At 32.8% G+C, this 17,672-nt stretch overlaps 1 protein-coding gene across 1 annotated transcript; it reads left to right on the top strand.

Annotated features, from left to right (window-relative positions):
• The first annotated feature begins 8,317 nt into the window (after positions 1-8,317).
• On the top strand, positions 8,318-17,333 carry LOC111698577 (uncharacterized). The gene is made up of 13 exons (XM_023468938.1): positions 8,318-8,483; positions 8,928-8,990; positions 9,366-9,432; positions 10,253-10,586; positions 11,110-11,194; positions 11,526-11,629; positions 11,811-11,866; positions 12,212-12,348; positions 12,636-12,694; positions 12,804-12,951; positions 13,498-13,779; positions 16,727-16,815; positions 17,063-17,333. Exons 1-13 carry the CDS (start codon positions 8,481-8,483, stop codon positions 17,331-17,333), a joined length of 1,698 nt encoding a protein of 565 aa, XP_023324706.1. The 5' UTR covers positions 8,318-8,480.
• Positions 17,334-17,672: the final 339 nt, after the last annotated feature.

Raw genomic sequence — 17,672 nt, 5'->3', positions numbered from 1 at the left:
GTATTTCTTTGCAAATTTGGATATATTATTATTGTTAATATTGTTATTTTTATTATTATTATTATTATTATTATAATTATCAGTATCAATCAGTGTCGTCATTACTATTATTAATATTATTATTATTATTATTATTATTATTTATTGTTCTTGTGTGTTGTCCTTATCATGTAATCATCAACATTAAAGGGACAGACTGGCTATGTAAGGTAGTTGAACTGAGTATGCAGTGTTGTGGAAAGCTTCTTTAGGATTCATTTGAGACATAATCTGTAAATCCTGAGTTTGAGCGCAGATTCGACGTTAAAAACTCGTACTTCGAGGGTGGATACGTTTTCAGAATCGGTTATCTAAAATTATTAATAACTTGTAAGCAAAACTATACAGTAAACTAATTAGTTGTTTAGGAACCAGTTGAGAAAATAAAAATTAATCTTATCATCGGAAACAAGTAATCTTGTTTAAATATTAGTTTCTATTTTCTCATTTGTCTGGTTTCTATTTTTTTACAAAGATTTTCTGCAGATTTTCCGGAATCATTATTGAAAAGACGACATTTGAAGAAATCTGCAAATGAAAGAAATTCAATATAATGATGAAAACGAAATAATTTATTCTAGCATTGATTTAATGACAAATTTCTTTTGAGAAATATGTTCACAACCATCTAATTAAATTACTTAATGATTTTTACTTCATTTTTCGTCGTCGTTATTTAGTAATTTAAAAAAAACTGATTCTGAAAAAGTATCCACACCCAAAATAGGAGTTTTGAACGTCGAATTTGCGCTTAACTCAGGATTTACAGATCTTTAAAAAGTTTTTATGTCTCAAATGAATCCGAAAGAAGCTTTCCACAACACTGCATACTCAGTTCAACTACCTTACATAGCCGGTGTGTCCCTTTAATACAAAGTTATTTATGCAAGTGATAAAGAGGCTTGAATTTTAACCGAAAACAACAGCGAGGATAATGTTATCAATTAAATAAATTTTATGATGCTATCCCATTTGAACTACTCCTGTTTGATCTATTGTTCATTTGAACTAATGTTCGTTTGAACTACTGCACGTGAATAGTCGAATGAACAATAGTTCAAACGAGTTTATTTAATGGTCATTTGAACTATTTTCAGTTCATTTGAATTATTGTTTATTTTAACTATTAATATTGAAAGAAACAAAAAAAATAGTTCAAATGAACATAAAAATAGTTTAAATGGACATAAAAACAGTTGAAATGAACAAAACAATAGTTCAAATGGACATAAAAATAGTTAAAATGGACAAAAAAAATAGTTCAAATGGACAAAAAATAGTTCAAATGTATACATAAAAATAGTTCAAATTAACATAAAAATAGTTCAAATGAACATAAAGATATATGTTCAAATGGGCATAAAAATAGTTAAAATGGACATAAAAATAGTTAAAATGGACAAAAAAATAGTTCAAAATGGACATAAAAATAATTGAAATTATTATAAAAATAGAACCTATCAATTTTGTACATGGTCATTTTTTTTATTTTTCAGGAAATTAGTATTTGTCATGCATGGCCGCAGCACTCGGTCCCCTAGCCCGTGCTAGCGGCCACAGCGCTCGGCCCAGAAATGAGTTTAAACTAACCTAACCCTAAATATTCACTAATTTTATTGAAAATTGTTGAATTATACAGGTCTTTCCTGGCCGCAGCGCTCGAGGCCCCCTAGCTCGTCCTATAGCCGCAGCGCGCTCGGCCCAGAAATGAGCTTAACTTAACCTNATACGCAATTTTTTTAGGTCGGATACGCAATTTTTTTAGGGGTCCAAAAAACGTTCTCTAGGACATTTAACCATTTTTTTGTAATTTTTTCATTTGAACTATTTTATTTGAACTATTTTTTTGTTCATTTAAGCTATTTTTATGTTCATTTGAACAATTTATATATGCTATACTAATTAATTGTATGGTCCTTAACTTGAATCTAAAAAAATTTAGAAACTGAATTATGTAGAAAAATAGTTCAAATGAGCAAGTAGTGTTGATTTAAACTACAGGATATGAGGTCATGTCAGTAGTTCAAATGAACAATAGATCAAACGGGAGTATAGTTCAAATGAGAATCCACGGTACCTGCTCATCGAATAGAGGAAACGAACCTAACGTTTTTCTGACCTAACGTTTTTCCGACCTAAAAATCTGTAGGTTCGATTAGCGAAATGTCCCAAACTGACCTAAAGATTGGAAATATATTTAGGTCGGTTATTGATATATTTTAGGTCAGTTGGGAATATATGTTTTAGGTTGGTTAAAGCAACAATTTTAGGTTAGATAAGCATTCATTTCAGGTCGGTTGAGCAATATTTTTTAGGTCGGTTGAGTAATATTTTTAGGTCGGATGAGCAATATTTTTAGGTCAGATGAGCAATAATTTTAGGTCGGTTGAGCAATATGTTTTGGTCGGTTAAGCAATATTTTTAGGTCGGATGAGCAATATTTTTAGATTGGATGAGCAATATTTTTAGGTCGGTTATAAGCAATATTTTTAGGTCGGTTAAAAGCTTAATATTTTTAGGTCGGATGAGCAATATTTTTAGGTCGGTTGAGCAATATTTTTAGGTCGGTTAAGCAATATTTTTAGGTCGGATGAGCAATATTTCTAGGTTGGATGAGCAATATTTTGAGGACGGATGAGCAATATTTTTAGGTCAGTTGAGAAATTTTTTAGGTCGGTTGAGCAATTTTATTAGGTCAGTGGAGCAATATTTTTAGGTCGGTTGAGCAGTATTTTTAGTTCGGATGAGCATTAATATTTTTAGGTTGGATGAGCAATATTTTTTTGGTTGGTTGAGTAATATTTTTATTTCAGAGGTTATAATAGATGAGTAATATTTTTTTTAAATGTTTAAATATAAAATAAACATAAAAACAACAATCTTCAATTAAATTAGTATTTATTTAGGGTTAGGTTAGGATAAGACACTTTCTGGGCCAAGCGCTGCGGCTAGGACAGGCTAGGGGGCCAAGCACTGCGGCCAGGAAAGACCTTTAATTTAACAATTTTTAATAAAATTAGTGTATATAGGGTTAGGTTAGGTTAAGCTCATTTCTGGGCCGAGCGCTGCGGCTATAGACAGGCTAGGGGGCTGAGCGCTGCGGCCATGGGATAGGTTAAGATATATGACACTTTCTGGGCCGAGCGCTGCGGCTAGGGGGCCGAGCACTGCGGCCACATGTCTTACATTTATTTGAAAATTGTTGAAAAAGTCATGTTAAAAAGCAGCAAAAATCGTTCTCTAGGAAATTACCAAATGATTTAAGTTATTTATTATTATTTTAGTGTTAGGTTATGTTAAGCTCAATTCTGGGCCGAGCGCTGCGGCCAGGAAAGACCAATTTTATCCATGTTTTAAATATGAGATGCATGTACAGGCCCCAACGGGTGTTGAGCCCCCCTCAAAAAACCCGTTTTATGCATTTATACTGAAACAGTTCACAATTATGGCAATTATTGGTAAAACAACCTAAAAATATTGCTCATCCGTCCTAAAAAAATTGCTCATCCGACCTAAAAATATTGCTCATCTGACCTAAAAATAATGCTCATCCGACCTAAAAATATTGCTCATCCGACCTAAAAATATTGCTCATCCGACCTAAGAATATTGCTCATCCGACCTAAAAAAAATTGCTCATCCGACCTACAAATATATTGCTCATCCGACCTGAAAAAATTACTCATCCGACCTAAAAAAAATTGTGTATCCGACCTAAAAATATTGCGTATCCGACCTAAAATCATTGCTCATCCGACCTAAAAAATTGCTCATCCGACCTAAAAAAAATGCTCAACCAACCTAAAAATATTGCTTAACAGACCTAAAATTGTCACTAATCCAACTTAAACTTCCTGGTAAACAGACCTAATATATATGCTCAACCAACCTAAATATATCTCTAAATCTTAGGTCGGAAAACCTATATATTTCTCATAGGATGTCAAACGGACCTAAAGCTTTTTTCAACCAAACCGACCTAAAACACGTGCAAACTACTCGATATTTAGGTCAGAAAACCTTTAGGTTATAATCGGTGCCTTATATTCCGACCTAGATGATTCTAACCTAAAGGTTTTCTGACCTAAATATCGAGTAGTTTGCACATGTTTTAGGTCGGTTTGGTTGAAAAAAGCTTTAGGTCCGTTTGACATCCTATGAGAAATATATAGGTTTTCCGACCTAAGATTTAGAGATATATTTAGGTTGGTTGAGCATATATATTAGGTCTATTTACCAGCAAGTTTAAGTTGGATTAGTGACAATTTTAGGTCTGTTAAGCAATATTTTTAGGTTGGTTGAGCAATTTTTTTTAGGTCGAATGAGCAATTTTTTAGGTCGGATGAGCAATAATTTTAGGTCGGATACGTAATATTTTTAGGTCGGATACGCAATTTTTTTAGGTCGGATGAGCAATTTTTTTAGGTCGGATGAGCAATATCTTTAGGTCGGATGAGCAATATTTTTAGGTCGAATGAGCATTATTTTTAGGTCAGATGAGCAATATTTTTAGGTTGGATGAGCAATTTTTTTTAGGTCGGATGAGCAATATTCTTAGGTCGGATGAGCAATATTTTTAGGTCGGATGAGCAATATTTTTAGGTCGGATGAGCATTATTTTTAGGTCAGATGAGCAATATTTTTAGGTCGGATGAGCAATTTTTTTTAGGACGGATGAGCAATATTTTTAGGTTGTTTTACCAATAATTGCCATAATTGTGAACTGTACCACTACTGTTTCAGTATAATGCATAAAACGGGGTTTTTGAGGGGGGCTCAACACCCGTTGGGGCCTGTACATGCATATCTCATATTTAAAACATGGATAAAATTGGTCTTTCCTGGCCGCAGCGCTCGGTCCCCCCTAGCCCGTCCTATCCGCAGTGCTCGGCCCAGAATTGAGCTCAACCTAACCTAACCCTAAAATAATACTAAATAACTTAAATCATTTGGTAATTTCCTAGAGAACGATTTTTGCTGCTTTTTTACATGACTTTTTCAACAATTTTCAATTAAATGTAAGACATGTGGCCGCAGTGCTCGGCCCCCTAGCCTGTCCTAGCCACAGCGCTCGGCCCAGAAAGTGTCATATATCTTAACCTAACCCATGGCCGCAGCGCTCAGCCCCCTAGCCTGTCCTAGCCGCAGCGCTCGGCCCAGAAATGAGCTTAACCTAACCTAACCCTATATACACTAATTTTATTAAAAATTGTTGAATTAAAGGTCTTTCCTGGCCGCAGTGCTCGGCCCCCTAGCCTGTCCTAGCCGCAGCGCTCGGCCCAGAAAGTGTCTTAACCTAACCTAACCCTAAATAAATACTAATTTAATTGAAAATTGTTGTTTTTATGTTTATTTTATATTTAAACATTTAAAAAAAATATTACTCATCTATTATAACCTCTGAAATAAAAATATTACTCAACCAATCAAAAAAATATTGCTCATCCAACCTAAAAATATTATTGCTCATCCGACCTAAAAATATTGCTCAACCGACCTAAAAATATTGCTCCACTGACCTAATAAAATTGCTCAACCGACCTAAAAAAATTTCTCAACTAACCTAAAAATATTGCTCATCCGTCCTTAAAATATTGCTCATCCGACCTAGAAATATTGCTCATCCGACCTAAAAATTGCTTAACCGACCTAAAAATATTTCTCATCCAATCTAAAAATATTGCTCATCTGACCTAAAAATATTGCTCAACTGACCTAAAGATATTGCTCAACTGACCTAATAAAATTGCTCAACCGACCTAAAAAAATTTCTCAACTGACCTAAAAATATTTCTCATCCGACCTTAAAATATTGCTCATCCGACCTAAAAATATTGCTCATCCGACCTACAAATATTGCTTAACCGACCAAAAAATATTGCTCAACCGACCTAAAAATATTGCTCATCCGACCTAAAAATATTGCTCATCCGACCTAAAAATATTGCTCAACCGACCTAAAAAATATTGCTCAACCGACCTAAAATGAATGCTTATATAACCTAAAATTGTTGCTTTACCAACCTAATTTATATTCCCAACTGACCTAAAATATATCAATAACCGACCTAAATATATTTCCAACCTTTAGGTCAGTTTGGGACATTTCGCTAATCGAACCTACAGATTTTTAGGTCGGAAAAACGTTAGGTCAGAAAAACGTTAGGTTCGTTTCCTCTAGGTTCGATGAGCGGGTACCTTATAATCATCTAGGTCGGAATATACGGCACCGAATCCACCATTGTGATTAACTAATAGCAAGGAAGAAGTAAGTAAAAGATAGTACGGGGCATTCATCGCATACAGGAAAATACACGAAGGCTCCCCCTCCACCTATAAAAACTGACAGGGGGTCTTGTCTTGCCAAATTTTAACCAAGTACAGGAATATGACGAAATTAAGGTTTTGAGCTTTTTTACATAAAAACAATATGAGGAATGATCTATATTTTAAATCTAAATAACAAAGCTCTTTACGTATTATTTATATACGTTCGCTTTATCCACCAAATTGGCTGAACTAGTTTGTTAACCAAGAAATTCACATTAGCATGCACAAATTGAAGAGGTGATATATTGACGACGTTTAAACTAATAAAGGTTTTATGTTTCAAAAATACCCACTGTTATATGATTTTAAGTGCATTGCCAAAGAAGGTTGACAGTTTATGTGCTTCTATTTAAAGGCTGGTATTGTTAAGCATTTAAATGCACTTTCTTAGGAACTTATTCTTCCCCACGCTCCACCGGATAATTCTTAAGCAAGGACCTAAGAATTAGATAGATAGATAGAGACATATATGACTAAATATTTAATTAAAAACAATTTAAGTTTCACAATTTTTACATTTTAATTTAGCCAGGGCCTCTCTAGCCATTGTTGGTTGTTTTGAATGAGAGGCCCTTCTGCAGCGATACATCCATGTTCAATTTAAATAAAACCAATTAAAACAAAAACAATTTAGAACAAAAGGAAAAGGAGGAAATGAAAAGTAGTAGATAGAGGAAAGGTATTAAAGAATAGAAAGGAAAAGAAGAAGGGGGGGGGGACAACCCAGCACACTAAGTTTATAATGTTTATGTTTTATTTTGTTTTGTTATAATAACAGGGGAAAGCGGATAGAATCAAGATTTAGCAAGAAAAGCAATTTCGATTTATACAACGAAAATTAAGTATTATATTCTTCAAGAAAACTTTTATTAAGACTTGTTTTAAAACTTGCTAGGGTGCCTAATGATTTTATTTCCAATGGAATAGAGTCCCAGGTCCTTGGAAGAAAAACTGTAGGAAAACTTTCTAGATATTTATTGTTAACTAATTCTAATTTATAACTTTTTGTTCTGTTTGGTTCTGCTAACGCTAAAACATTCCATTAAAAGATAATGGAAGTTTGCCATTCATATATTTAAACATAAAAACAGCAGAATTAAATTTGATCATGTCTTTTATTTCTAGAATTTCAAGTTTCAGAAAAAGTGGATCTGCGTGTGCAGCATAACCTTTATCTGCTAGAACTCGTAGAGCTTTTTTCTGAAGAGTAGATAATTTACCTAATCTACTATTTACTGACGGACCTCAAGATAAAATACCATCCTCTAGTTGACTTTTAATAAGACTATCATATATTAATTTTCTAATTCTCAAAGGAAGGATATGTTTTACATTTCTTAGTGCAAATATCGCACTTGAAATTTTAGCACATATGTGTTCTAATTGAAAATTAGAAATTAGAAAATTATGATGAAATTTGGTGCAAGTAATATATATTTCAGAAGGATTAAGATGAAACCGAAGGAGGGAGTTCCTGGGAGGAACCTAGGGGTTAGCTTTGTACCTGAAACACCTGATGTAGGGAGGTATGTAAACAAATATATTTATTTATTTTTGGAAATGATCAATTTAAGTCGAGATTTCTGTTCAGAATCTTAGGTAATTGTCATGAATTAAACTTTTAAACTATTTTTTAGTATTAAGAGATGGTTTAAATTTCGTTATCCTGGCAAAATATATTTTTTCTTTTATTTCTCTATCTTGAACTACAAATATTTTAGTATAACCGCCATCATAGACTAGAAGGGGAGGTCCTCCTGAATACGCCTCTAACATGTGTGATACTAAATGAAACTGAAATTGCAAATTGTGTATTTCTATCAATGTAATAAATACGATGAGAGTATTGAAAATAGTTTAGGACGTATTTTTTTTAATCTTAATACATTAATTATCATATTTTTGAATATATTGCGTAGTAGAAAGAAAAAGTTAAATTAAAAAGTACCTTTACAATACATATATATACACATGAGAACTCGGAGAAGAAAACTGACAAAAAAGGTTTCTCTGTTAAGTTTGATTCTCCTGATGTTTGTGTGGGGGGAGAGCGTACTGTTGTAGGGGATACTCCAGACCCTCAGCAACTAGAGCATATTCTTCAAACAGATATGGTAGGAACTATCTTTATAAAACTTTTAGTTAATTTTGAGTTTTTACTTCTTTATTTTCCTAAACTATAAACTTAGATGTCAGAACTTTTGTGTTTAGAGTTAGTATATCGTTCATCTAATCCCTTGATCTCATGCAATGTTGGTACTTAAAAATATGAGGACAATTACGTGATCACCAAATGAAAGTTATCCCTGCAGGGTATTACCACCTCGGGATATCGAGAAGCTAGAAGGAATTAAAAGAATTAATTCAATCCATAGATCTACATAATATGTTGATCCAGAGTTTCACAGCACAAAATTTCTGGCTCAGATTTTTGATAGGATTTATTTTGAATGAAATTGTTTATTTCCGCCCACTTGAAAATACAGGAAAAACAAATTGTCCTTTACGGGGAAGTGCGCAATGTATGCTTTACTAATTGAATGTTTTTTTTATTGCAGAAGATTACTGAATCCCGTAACAAAAACCGCAGGGGTAGGGTACTGCCCTCACTTCCATCCGAGGTATTAATTTCAAACTCATATCTATTACGAGTAATACCCACTTTACAGATGCGCGAATTAAAAATAACTATATAGCAATATTTAAGTGATCTTGATGTTGTTACAAAGCAAATAGTTTTACTCGACACGGATTAAATCACTAATTAAGTGAAATGGGTTCCATGATCATTGGACTATTTAAAGTCGCATCTTGAGTCTAAAAAACGTCTTAATATTTTAGAGTTTTCTGGTTATTACTGTATGAATAAATCTTTAAGTCAGTACTCTTGGTACAAATTATATCTTAGGCATTCAAAACCGTGAACGCATGCTGACATCTTTAAGGTTTACACAATAATGAGAAATTATAAATCTATTTTTCTGATTTTGCTTCAGGAAACTTTTGTAGCTCAGAGTCAAGATGTTTTCTCCAGTACTTGTAATCCACCCCCACAAACATCAGGTAAATAAAAAAAATATTTTTTTATTAATGTTATTGATCATAAACACACCAAGCTAAAATAGTTTGAAATTGATTATGATTATGTTTACAATTCTAGGGGTCTGTCCTAGTGAACGATTTTTGAACCCCCCCCCCCCGCCCCCCCCCTCCTATCATTTTTGTACATGACCAAATTAGTATTTATTTAGTATTATTTAGGGTTAGGTTTGTTAAGACACTTACTGGGCCAAGCGCTGCGGCTAGGACAGGCTAGGAAGCCGAGCGCTGCGGTCACGGGTTAGGTCAAGTTTAGACACTTTCTGTAAGATCCATGTACAAAATTGATAGGATGGGGGGGGGGGGTCCAAAAATCGTTCTCTAGGAATAAACCTAATTCTAGATTTAAAATCGCTCTTCGCGCTTCTTTTCTACTATTAATCTTAGCTGTAGACTGTTGTTCTTTTAAGTTTCCATTCCCTTTTGAAATTGTATCTCGCGGATTTTTCTGTTAAGATTTATTTGCATTTTCAAAAATAATGAATGTCGACATTTTTTCCTGGCAAAATTTGTCATTTTCGGTCTAGTCGTTTTGCCGTTCATTGGATACAAATAAACAAACAAGCAATTTATTTTTAGGAATGAAGTTTAATTAAGAAAAGCAGAAAATATAATTGAGTAAACACATTACATTATTACATACATTTCCTAATTAAATTTAAATATATAAAATTTGATTCTTCTGCAATTTAAATTTTTCCAATATGATTGGTAAATTCAAGATATGTTTTCAAGGTGGAATGTTTTTCCCACAAAAAATATTTTCGAAAAATATTACTTTTAGGCGGCAGCAGTTCACGGCGTAAGAAGGGAAAACCTTTGAAAATAGTTCAGTGGGATCCTGAAAATCAAAATTATGATGCAAACTTTGACAATCGTGATGTCATAGAATCCCAAAATTATGACAATAATAAAAAGATTTACGAATCAGTGAATACAAAACATATTCAAGTTTCCAAGTCATCAAATGGCAAGAGAAGTAAAAATGAAGAAACGCTGACTAGTAATCTAAAAACCAACTTGAGTCTGAATAGTTCACAATTTTTCGAGGAAACCTACGTTTATGACGACAAGTCTCCCCCAGTATCTTCAAAAAATAAAACACGACGCTTATCTAAGTATGTTTTTTTCTTAATTACAATTCATATTTGTTGTATTATTTATTTGAAAGGTTAAGTATTGTCTCTTGCATACAGACCTTTTTGAAAATATTTCTCTGACTTTTTCATAAAAGCTATGATGGGTAAAGTGAAAATATGATTAACGTATGAAACTTTTCTTATATCTGTATCATGCCCTGGAGATGGAGTATTTTCTTATATCTGTAACATGCCCTGGAGGTGGAGTATTTTCTTTTAACTGTAACATGCCCTGGAGGTGGAGTATTTTCTTATAACTGTAACATGCCCTGGAGGTGGAGTATTTTTTCTGAAAAAATATCGACGATTGGTGACTGCTAAGAACTACACCTGTAAGGACAATGGTATTAAAATAATGTTCAAATGATCATGCAAATAAAATCATACTTTACAAGCATCATTCCTTTGTAAGGTTTAGAGTTTCAATTCTTACCCAAACTCACTTTTTTACGAGTGTTTACTAACTTGCCGTTCCCAGGAATTGAATTGAAACCTTGTTAAGGAGTAAAAGGATGAGTACAATTACTGACCAGGATTTTGTCAACTTTATTCTACAAAAAGAGAAATCTCCTGAACCCTTGTCAAAGGTATTATTATTATTATTATCCTGATGAATAGATTTGAAATATTAGGAACTCTAGAGTAGACTTCTAATCCGTACTTTCTCGCTGTTGAATTATCATCCTTGATAAGTCAAAGGTTTAAGGATACCATTGTGGATCAAAAATGCCCTAGTTCAAATGGAGGCCTGCTCTAAATTACGTTTTCAAGTTTCTTCATGAATTTTGTTCATAATGGTCTCTTTAATGGCCCCAAAGATCTATAATTTCTTACAGTGTACACAAAAACATTTCCGATGATATTTTCATGTTTTATTATTTTATTGCACATTTTCATCCTTCTTTTTGTGTTTTTTAGGGTCCCGTCGGTAACTCCGTAGCTTCGGATTCTGAGGATGATGGTTGGGATGTTTTAACCAACGAGGATGGTTCAATAAAAAAATTTTTGCCAAAATCTAATAGGGACATATTTATTTTATCTTGTTGGTAATGCATTTTCTATGGAGAAACACATTTTTAATTTAATACTATAAATATTTCACTGAACTTCACTTTTTTTTGGAGTTAGAAAACGTATGATCAAATTGAGATTTTAAAAATCTAACTTTCTCAAAAGCTCTACAAAAAAATATTATGTCAATAGAAAAAGCGTTGTTATCAGTGGAAACATTAAATCAAGAACTAAAGATCTAATAAAAGGTAGGGAACTAATAATCTTTTCTAAAAATTTGTATCATCTTATAGCTATTAAGTAAGATTAAGTCGTGGAAAGTAGGACCTCCCTTAAAACCTGATTTGATTTGATTATCACGTCTTTACAATTCCAGAAAATATTTAATAAGATTTGATTTGATTTGATTCGATTGATTTGTTTTGATTTGATTCAATTCGATTCGATTTGATTCGTTGCGATGCGATGCGATGCGATGCGATGCGATGCGATGCGATGCGAGTCTTATGCCTTAAGATTCTTTTAAGAACTGTGACATATAAAATAAATGAATAACAATAATTAATTGATTTATTGATTTAATGAATTTCGAGGAGCTGATAGAGCTGTTCCAAAGTCCCGGAAGAATTTAAGTAAAGAGTTAAGCGCCGGTGAACCTGGTCAAGCGAACTCTACTGTTATCCCAGGACCACGGTCACGGAGGTCTAACAGAATATACTCAGTTTCTCAAGTAGGTGTTTTTAATTTATGCTAAAACAGAACACAAAACTTAACTCTGAAAATGAAACACTGTAACACTAAAAATACTGATAACACTAAAATTGAAAACTGAAAATCACTATAAAAAAAAACTAAGAAAACTGATAATACTGTTAACGCTTATAACACTAAAAAGCACTGAAACACTGAGTCTGAAAACACAAAAAAAACATTAGCAATACTAAAACCCCTAAAAACGATGAAAACACCGAATGCTAGAACGGCTAGGAATTGTATGTGTTCATTGTTATGTTTTAGCTTTCTGATGTGCCTTATCTGGATTCCTCACACACATCTAAAGAAAATAACGCATTAAGGGAAGGATAACTTTACAGATGTAAAAACTTTATGTCAAAAATTCTTTAATAAATTTAAATTCATTGTTTAATATGCATCCTTTATATTTCTCAAATACTATCCTAACAGTGGACCTGAAACCAGCACATGTAAGCAGAATGAATCAAGGTTACCAGAATCAGGAACTCAAGGCACTAAGAGTAGTGAAACAACCGTCAGTATTTCTGCAGGATACGCTGGACTCTCTTTTCAAAATTTCAGCTCTGATTCAGTTAAGGTAGGAAACTTATTAAGAGATTGAGTTAATTAATCAATTTATGTATCATATAATTAATTGACTTGATTTGAATTGGTTTCTTGAGTGGTGGATTAAACTCGGCGATTTTTGGTTGTTTCAATAATTGATTTTATCTCAGTAGTTGTGAACCCAGCTTTGCCTGAAAACTAAGTATTTAATATCTAAGTTTAACTACTCAATTAAGAAATTTTAAACCAAGTTACCATGTTTATACCGAGTTCCCCAATCAAAATTTGAGGCAAATCAGTCGTTGGGTTTCTGATATAATCTGACAAACAAACAAAGATTTTACTTTATATAAATGTGAATATGAAGATATATAACCAGTGTCCGAATTTAATGAATTTAAGCCACGTCTTAAATCCCCCAAAAACCGGTTTTAATTGACCGCCGGCTTAAATCTTGAAACATTTAATACAACATTAAGTGGAACCAACCATATATATTTGAGCGGCGGCTTAAATTTAAACCGCGGCTTAAATTCGATAAATTCGGCCTCTGTTAAAAAAAATTAATTGTTTAAAGGCTGTAATGAACCAGCTGGAGAATGGAGGATGGGATTCTGATCTAGCCAAAAAATTAGAAAAACCCAAAACTATTCCATCCCAACCTTCTAGCAATGACAGGCCTTGTAAAGAGATCCAAGAGCCAGAGATTCAGACCATGAAGGCCGGGCCTGGTAGGAAATCTATAAAGAGAAAACTGAGTTTAGAACTAGAAAATGGGACGGAGAAGAAAAGAAAATCAGATAAAGAGAAGGTTGAGAAAAGACCCCGGATAGAAGAACTCCCTGCTACTCCACAAAGGGTGAGACAACTTTCATTGATTTACTTCCTTCAATAAAGAAATAAAGTTTGTCTAGGTTGGATTGAAATAATATTGGGTTTGTCTAGGTTGGATTGAAATATATTTGGTTTGTCTAGGTTGGATTGAAATAATATTTAGTATGTTTAGGCTGGATTGAAATAATATTTGGTTTGTCTAGGTTGGATTGAAATAATATTTAGTATGTTTAGGTTGGATTGAAATAATATTTGGTTTGTCTAGGTTGGATTGAAATAATATTGTGTTTGTTCAGGTTAGATTGAATCAATATTATGTTTGTCTAGGTTGGTTTGAAATAATATTGTGTTTGTTCAGGTTGGATTGAATCAATATTATGTTTGTCTAGGTTGGTTTGAAATAATATTGTGTTTGTCTAGGTTGGATTAAAAACATTGTGTTTGTCTGGGTTGGATTGAAATAATATTGTGTTTGTCTAGGTTGGATTGAAATAATTTTTGGTTTGTCTAGGTTGTATTAAAAACATATTGTGTTTGTCTGGGTTGGATTGAAATAATATTGTGTTTGTTCAGATTAGATTGAATCAATATTATGTTTGTCTAGGTTGGTTTGAAATAATTTTTGGTTTGTCTAGGTTGTATTAAAAACATATTGTGTTTGTCTGGGTTGGATTGAAATAATATTGTGTTTGTTCCGGTTGGATTGAATCAATATTATGTTTGTCTAGGTTGGATTGAAATAATTTGTGTTTGTCTAGGTTGAATTGAAATAATATTGTGTTTGTTTAGGTTGGAACGAATCACTATTATGTTTGTCTAGGGTAGATTTATATTTTTTTTGAACCCGTAACAACAAGACATTTTGTAATATCTCTATAAATATTAATAGCAGCCGGTTGTATTTTTGAATGTAGAGTGTAGACTCATACAATTGCCTAGGAGCATGAAATGAAGTCCAATTGTCAAAATCTCTTTCCGGAGACTTGGAACCTCTGAAAAGTGACCTCCGTCGGCTCCGATTTTTTATCTTCGGCCTCGTTGGACATAAATAGCCCAATTTTTTATATATACTCCCAATGACCCCTAGAATACGCTAAAAACAAATAAGAAAAAAAAATTCCTTAAGTTTTTGAAGTCAAAACAGGGTGTCAAAAATTGCCTTTTTTATTTATTTTTTAAATGCAAAAAGTGACAAGTTCTGATCAAAAATATAGGAGCCAAAGAAAAGAGAATATATTATTTAAATTATTATTTAACACATTGATGAAAAAAAAATTTCAAAAAATTATTTTTGGGGGGGGCTACAAGGTGTTAATTTTTTTTTTGACAAATTAATTTTTTTTTGCATTTTCCTCCCTAATATAGATGGTGGCTGGTTATAATTTAAAAATGAATACTATATTATTGCCTAGGAGTAGGATATGAAGCCAGATTGTCGATATCTCTTTCCGGAGACTTGGAACCTCTGAAAAGGGACCTCCGTCGGCTCCGATTTTTTATCTCCGGCCTTGTTGGAAATAAACAGCCCAATTTTTAATATAGACTTCCAATGACCCCCAGAATACGCTAAAAAACAGAGATTAAATTCCTCAAGTTTTTGATGCCAAAATAGTGTGTCAAAAATTGCATTTTTCGATTTTTTTTAAATGCCAAAAGTGACAAGTTTTGATTAAAAACATAAGAGTAAACGAAAACAGAAAATATTATATAAATTATTATCTAACAAATTGATGAAAAAAAATTTCCAAAAATTATTTTTTTGGGGTGTAAATCTTTTCTTTTTTTGACAAATAACGCTTTTTTCATTTTTCTTCTTAATATAGACCTTGAGCTATGAGGTGTTAAAAGACATCGACAACCTGACTTCCTAGGCAATTATCTTTTAAATTAGAACCGGCCACCGTCTATATTAGGGAGGAAAATGCCAAAAAAAAAATTTGATTTGTCAAAAAAAAAATAACACCTTGTAGCCCCCCCAAAAAAATAATTTTTTGAAAATTTTTTTCATCATTATTTTTGATCAGAACTTGTCACTTTTTGCATTTCAAAAAAAAATCAAAAAAGGCAATTTTTGACACCCTGTTTTGACATAAAAAACTTTTTTTCTTATTTTTTGTTAAGCGTATTCATGGGGTCACTGGGAGTATATATTAAAAAATTGGGCTATTTATGTCCAACGAGGCCGAAGATAAAAAATTGGAGCCGACGGAGGTCACTTTTCAGAGGTTCCAAGTCTCCGGAAAGAGATTTTGACAATTGGACTTCATTTCCTGCGCCTAGGCAATTATATGAGTCTACATTCAAAAATACAACCGGCTGCTATTAATATTTATAGAGATATTACAAAATGTCTTACTTGTTCTTTAGTATTTCAATTTTTAATGTAATGTGGATACATTTAAAGGTTAGATCTATATAATATTGGGGTTGTCTAGATTGGATTTATTGTATATTGTGTTTGTCTAGGTTGGATTAAAATAATATTTTGTTTGTCTAGGTTGGATTGAAATAATATTTTGTTTGTCTAGGTTGGAATAAAATAATATTTTGTTTGTCTAGGTTGGATTGAAATAATATTTTGTTTGTCTAGGTTGGATTGAAATAATATTTTGTTTGTCTAGGTTGGATTAAAATAATATTTTGTTTGTCTAGGTTGGATTTACATAATATTTTGTTTATCTAGGTTGGATTGAAATAATATTTTGTTTGTCTAGGTTGGATTGAAATAATATTGGGTTTGTCTAGGTTGGATTGAAATAGTATTGGGTTTGTCTAGGTTGGATTGAAATAATATTGGGTTTGTCTAGGTTGGATTGAAATAATATTTTGTTTGTCTAGGTTGGATTGAAATAATATTGGGTTTGTCTAGGTTGGATTGAAATAATTTGAAATAATATTGGGTTTGTCTAGGTTGGATTGAAATAATATTTTGTTTGTCTAGGTTGGATTGAAATAATATTGGGTTTGTCTAGGTTGGATTAAAGGTTAAACCTAGAACAGATATCGGAGAAAAAACTAGTTTAACTCCTCAACCAATGGATATATGTGAAAGCCCTGCCAGGAAAGAAACCCAAACATATTTATCGACTTTATACTGAAATGAAAACAAAAAATAGATGTCATGGTTTATAACCTAAAAATAATAAATTAAATTAATTTTTGCGTTTCGGCAACAACAAACAAATTATTATAAATGATTGAATTTATTATGGGTTGTTGTCGGGGAATCCAAACAAAGTTTTCTGGCTGGAACTATAGTAGCTTCTTGAAATTGAAATGTGATTGATGGTTTGGTTTTGTTGTATCAGGAGATCAGGGAGACAAACTACTCAAATATCTACCCTAGCTAGTGATGGTTTGGCTAGAAGCCCATCTCTAGCCAGATACTCCCCGGTACAGTCTACCTTCAAATCCCCGGCACAGCCGCCCCAGACCAACAATCAGGAAAAGAAAGATGAAAAGAATGATGAAAAGAATGAAAATAAGAAGGATGGGATACAGACGGATTTAAATTCTTCTCTAGAGGAATTACCCTGTACTCAGGTAAACAACACTTTTAGAATCATAATGGGTTTATAATTGTTTTATAAAATCAGGGATTTATATTTTTTTTTTAAAGGGGATGGTGGAGTTGGCACATTTGATGTAGGGGGGGGGGGGGCCCTGCCTTCATTTTTGGTTCAAATCTTCCAATTTTTTGGGTGCACGCCTAATTAGTGATCGAAATTCATAAAATAAAATAAAATTGAATTTTAATGACCTCTAATGACCTCTAATGACCTCCAGAAATAGAAAATATTTCAACTATGGCTTTATGCACATCAAACGAAAGCTAGGGACCCAGGGAATACAGTAGCAGCAAAAAATCCAGTGTTTGACCTTCTAATGACCTCTTACGACCTCTAATGACCTAAATGA

This window comes from Eurytemora carolleeae, unplaced genomic scaffold (assembly GCF_000591075.1).
Source record: "Eurytemora carolleeae unplaced genomic scaffold, Eaff_2.0 scaffold297, whole genome shotgun sequence".
NCBI lineage: Eukaryota > Metazoa > Arthropoda > Copepoda > Calanoida > Temoridae > Eurytemora > Eurytemora carolleeae.
The sequence above is the reverse complement of the archived record's forward strand: the minus strand, read 5'-3'. Positions and strand labels throughout refer to the sequence as shown.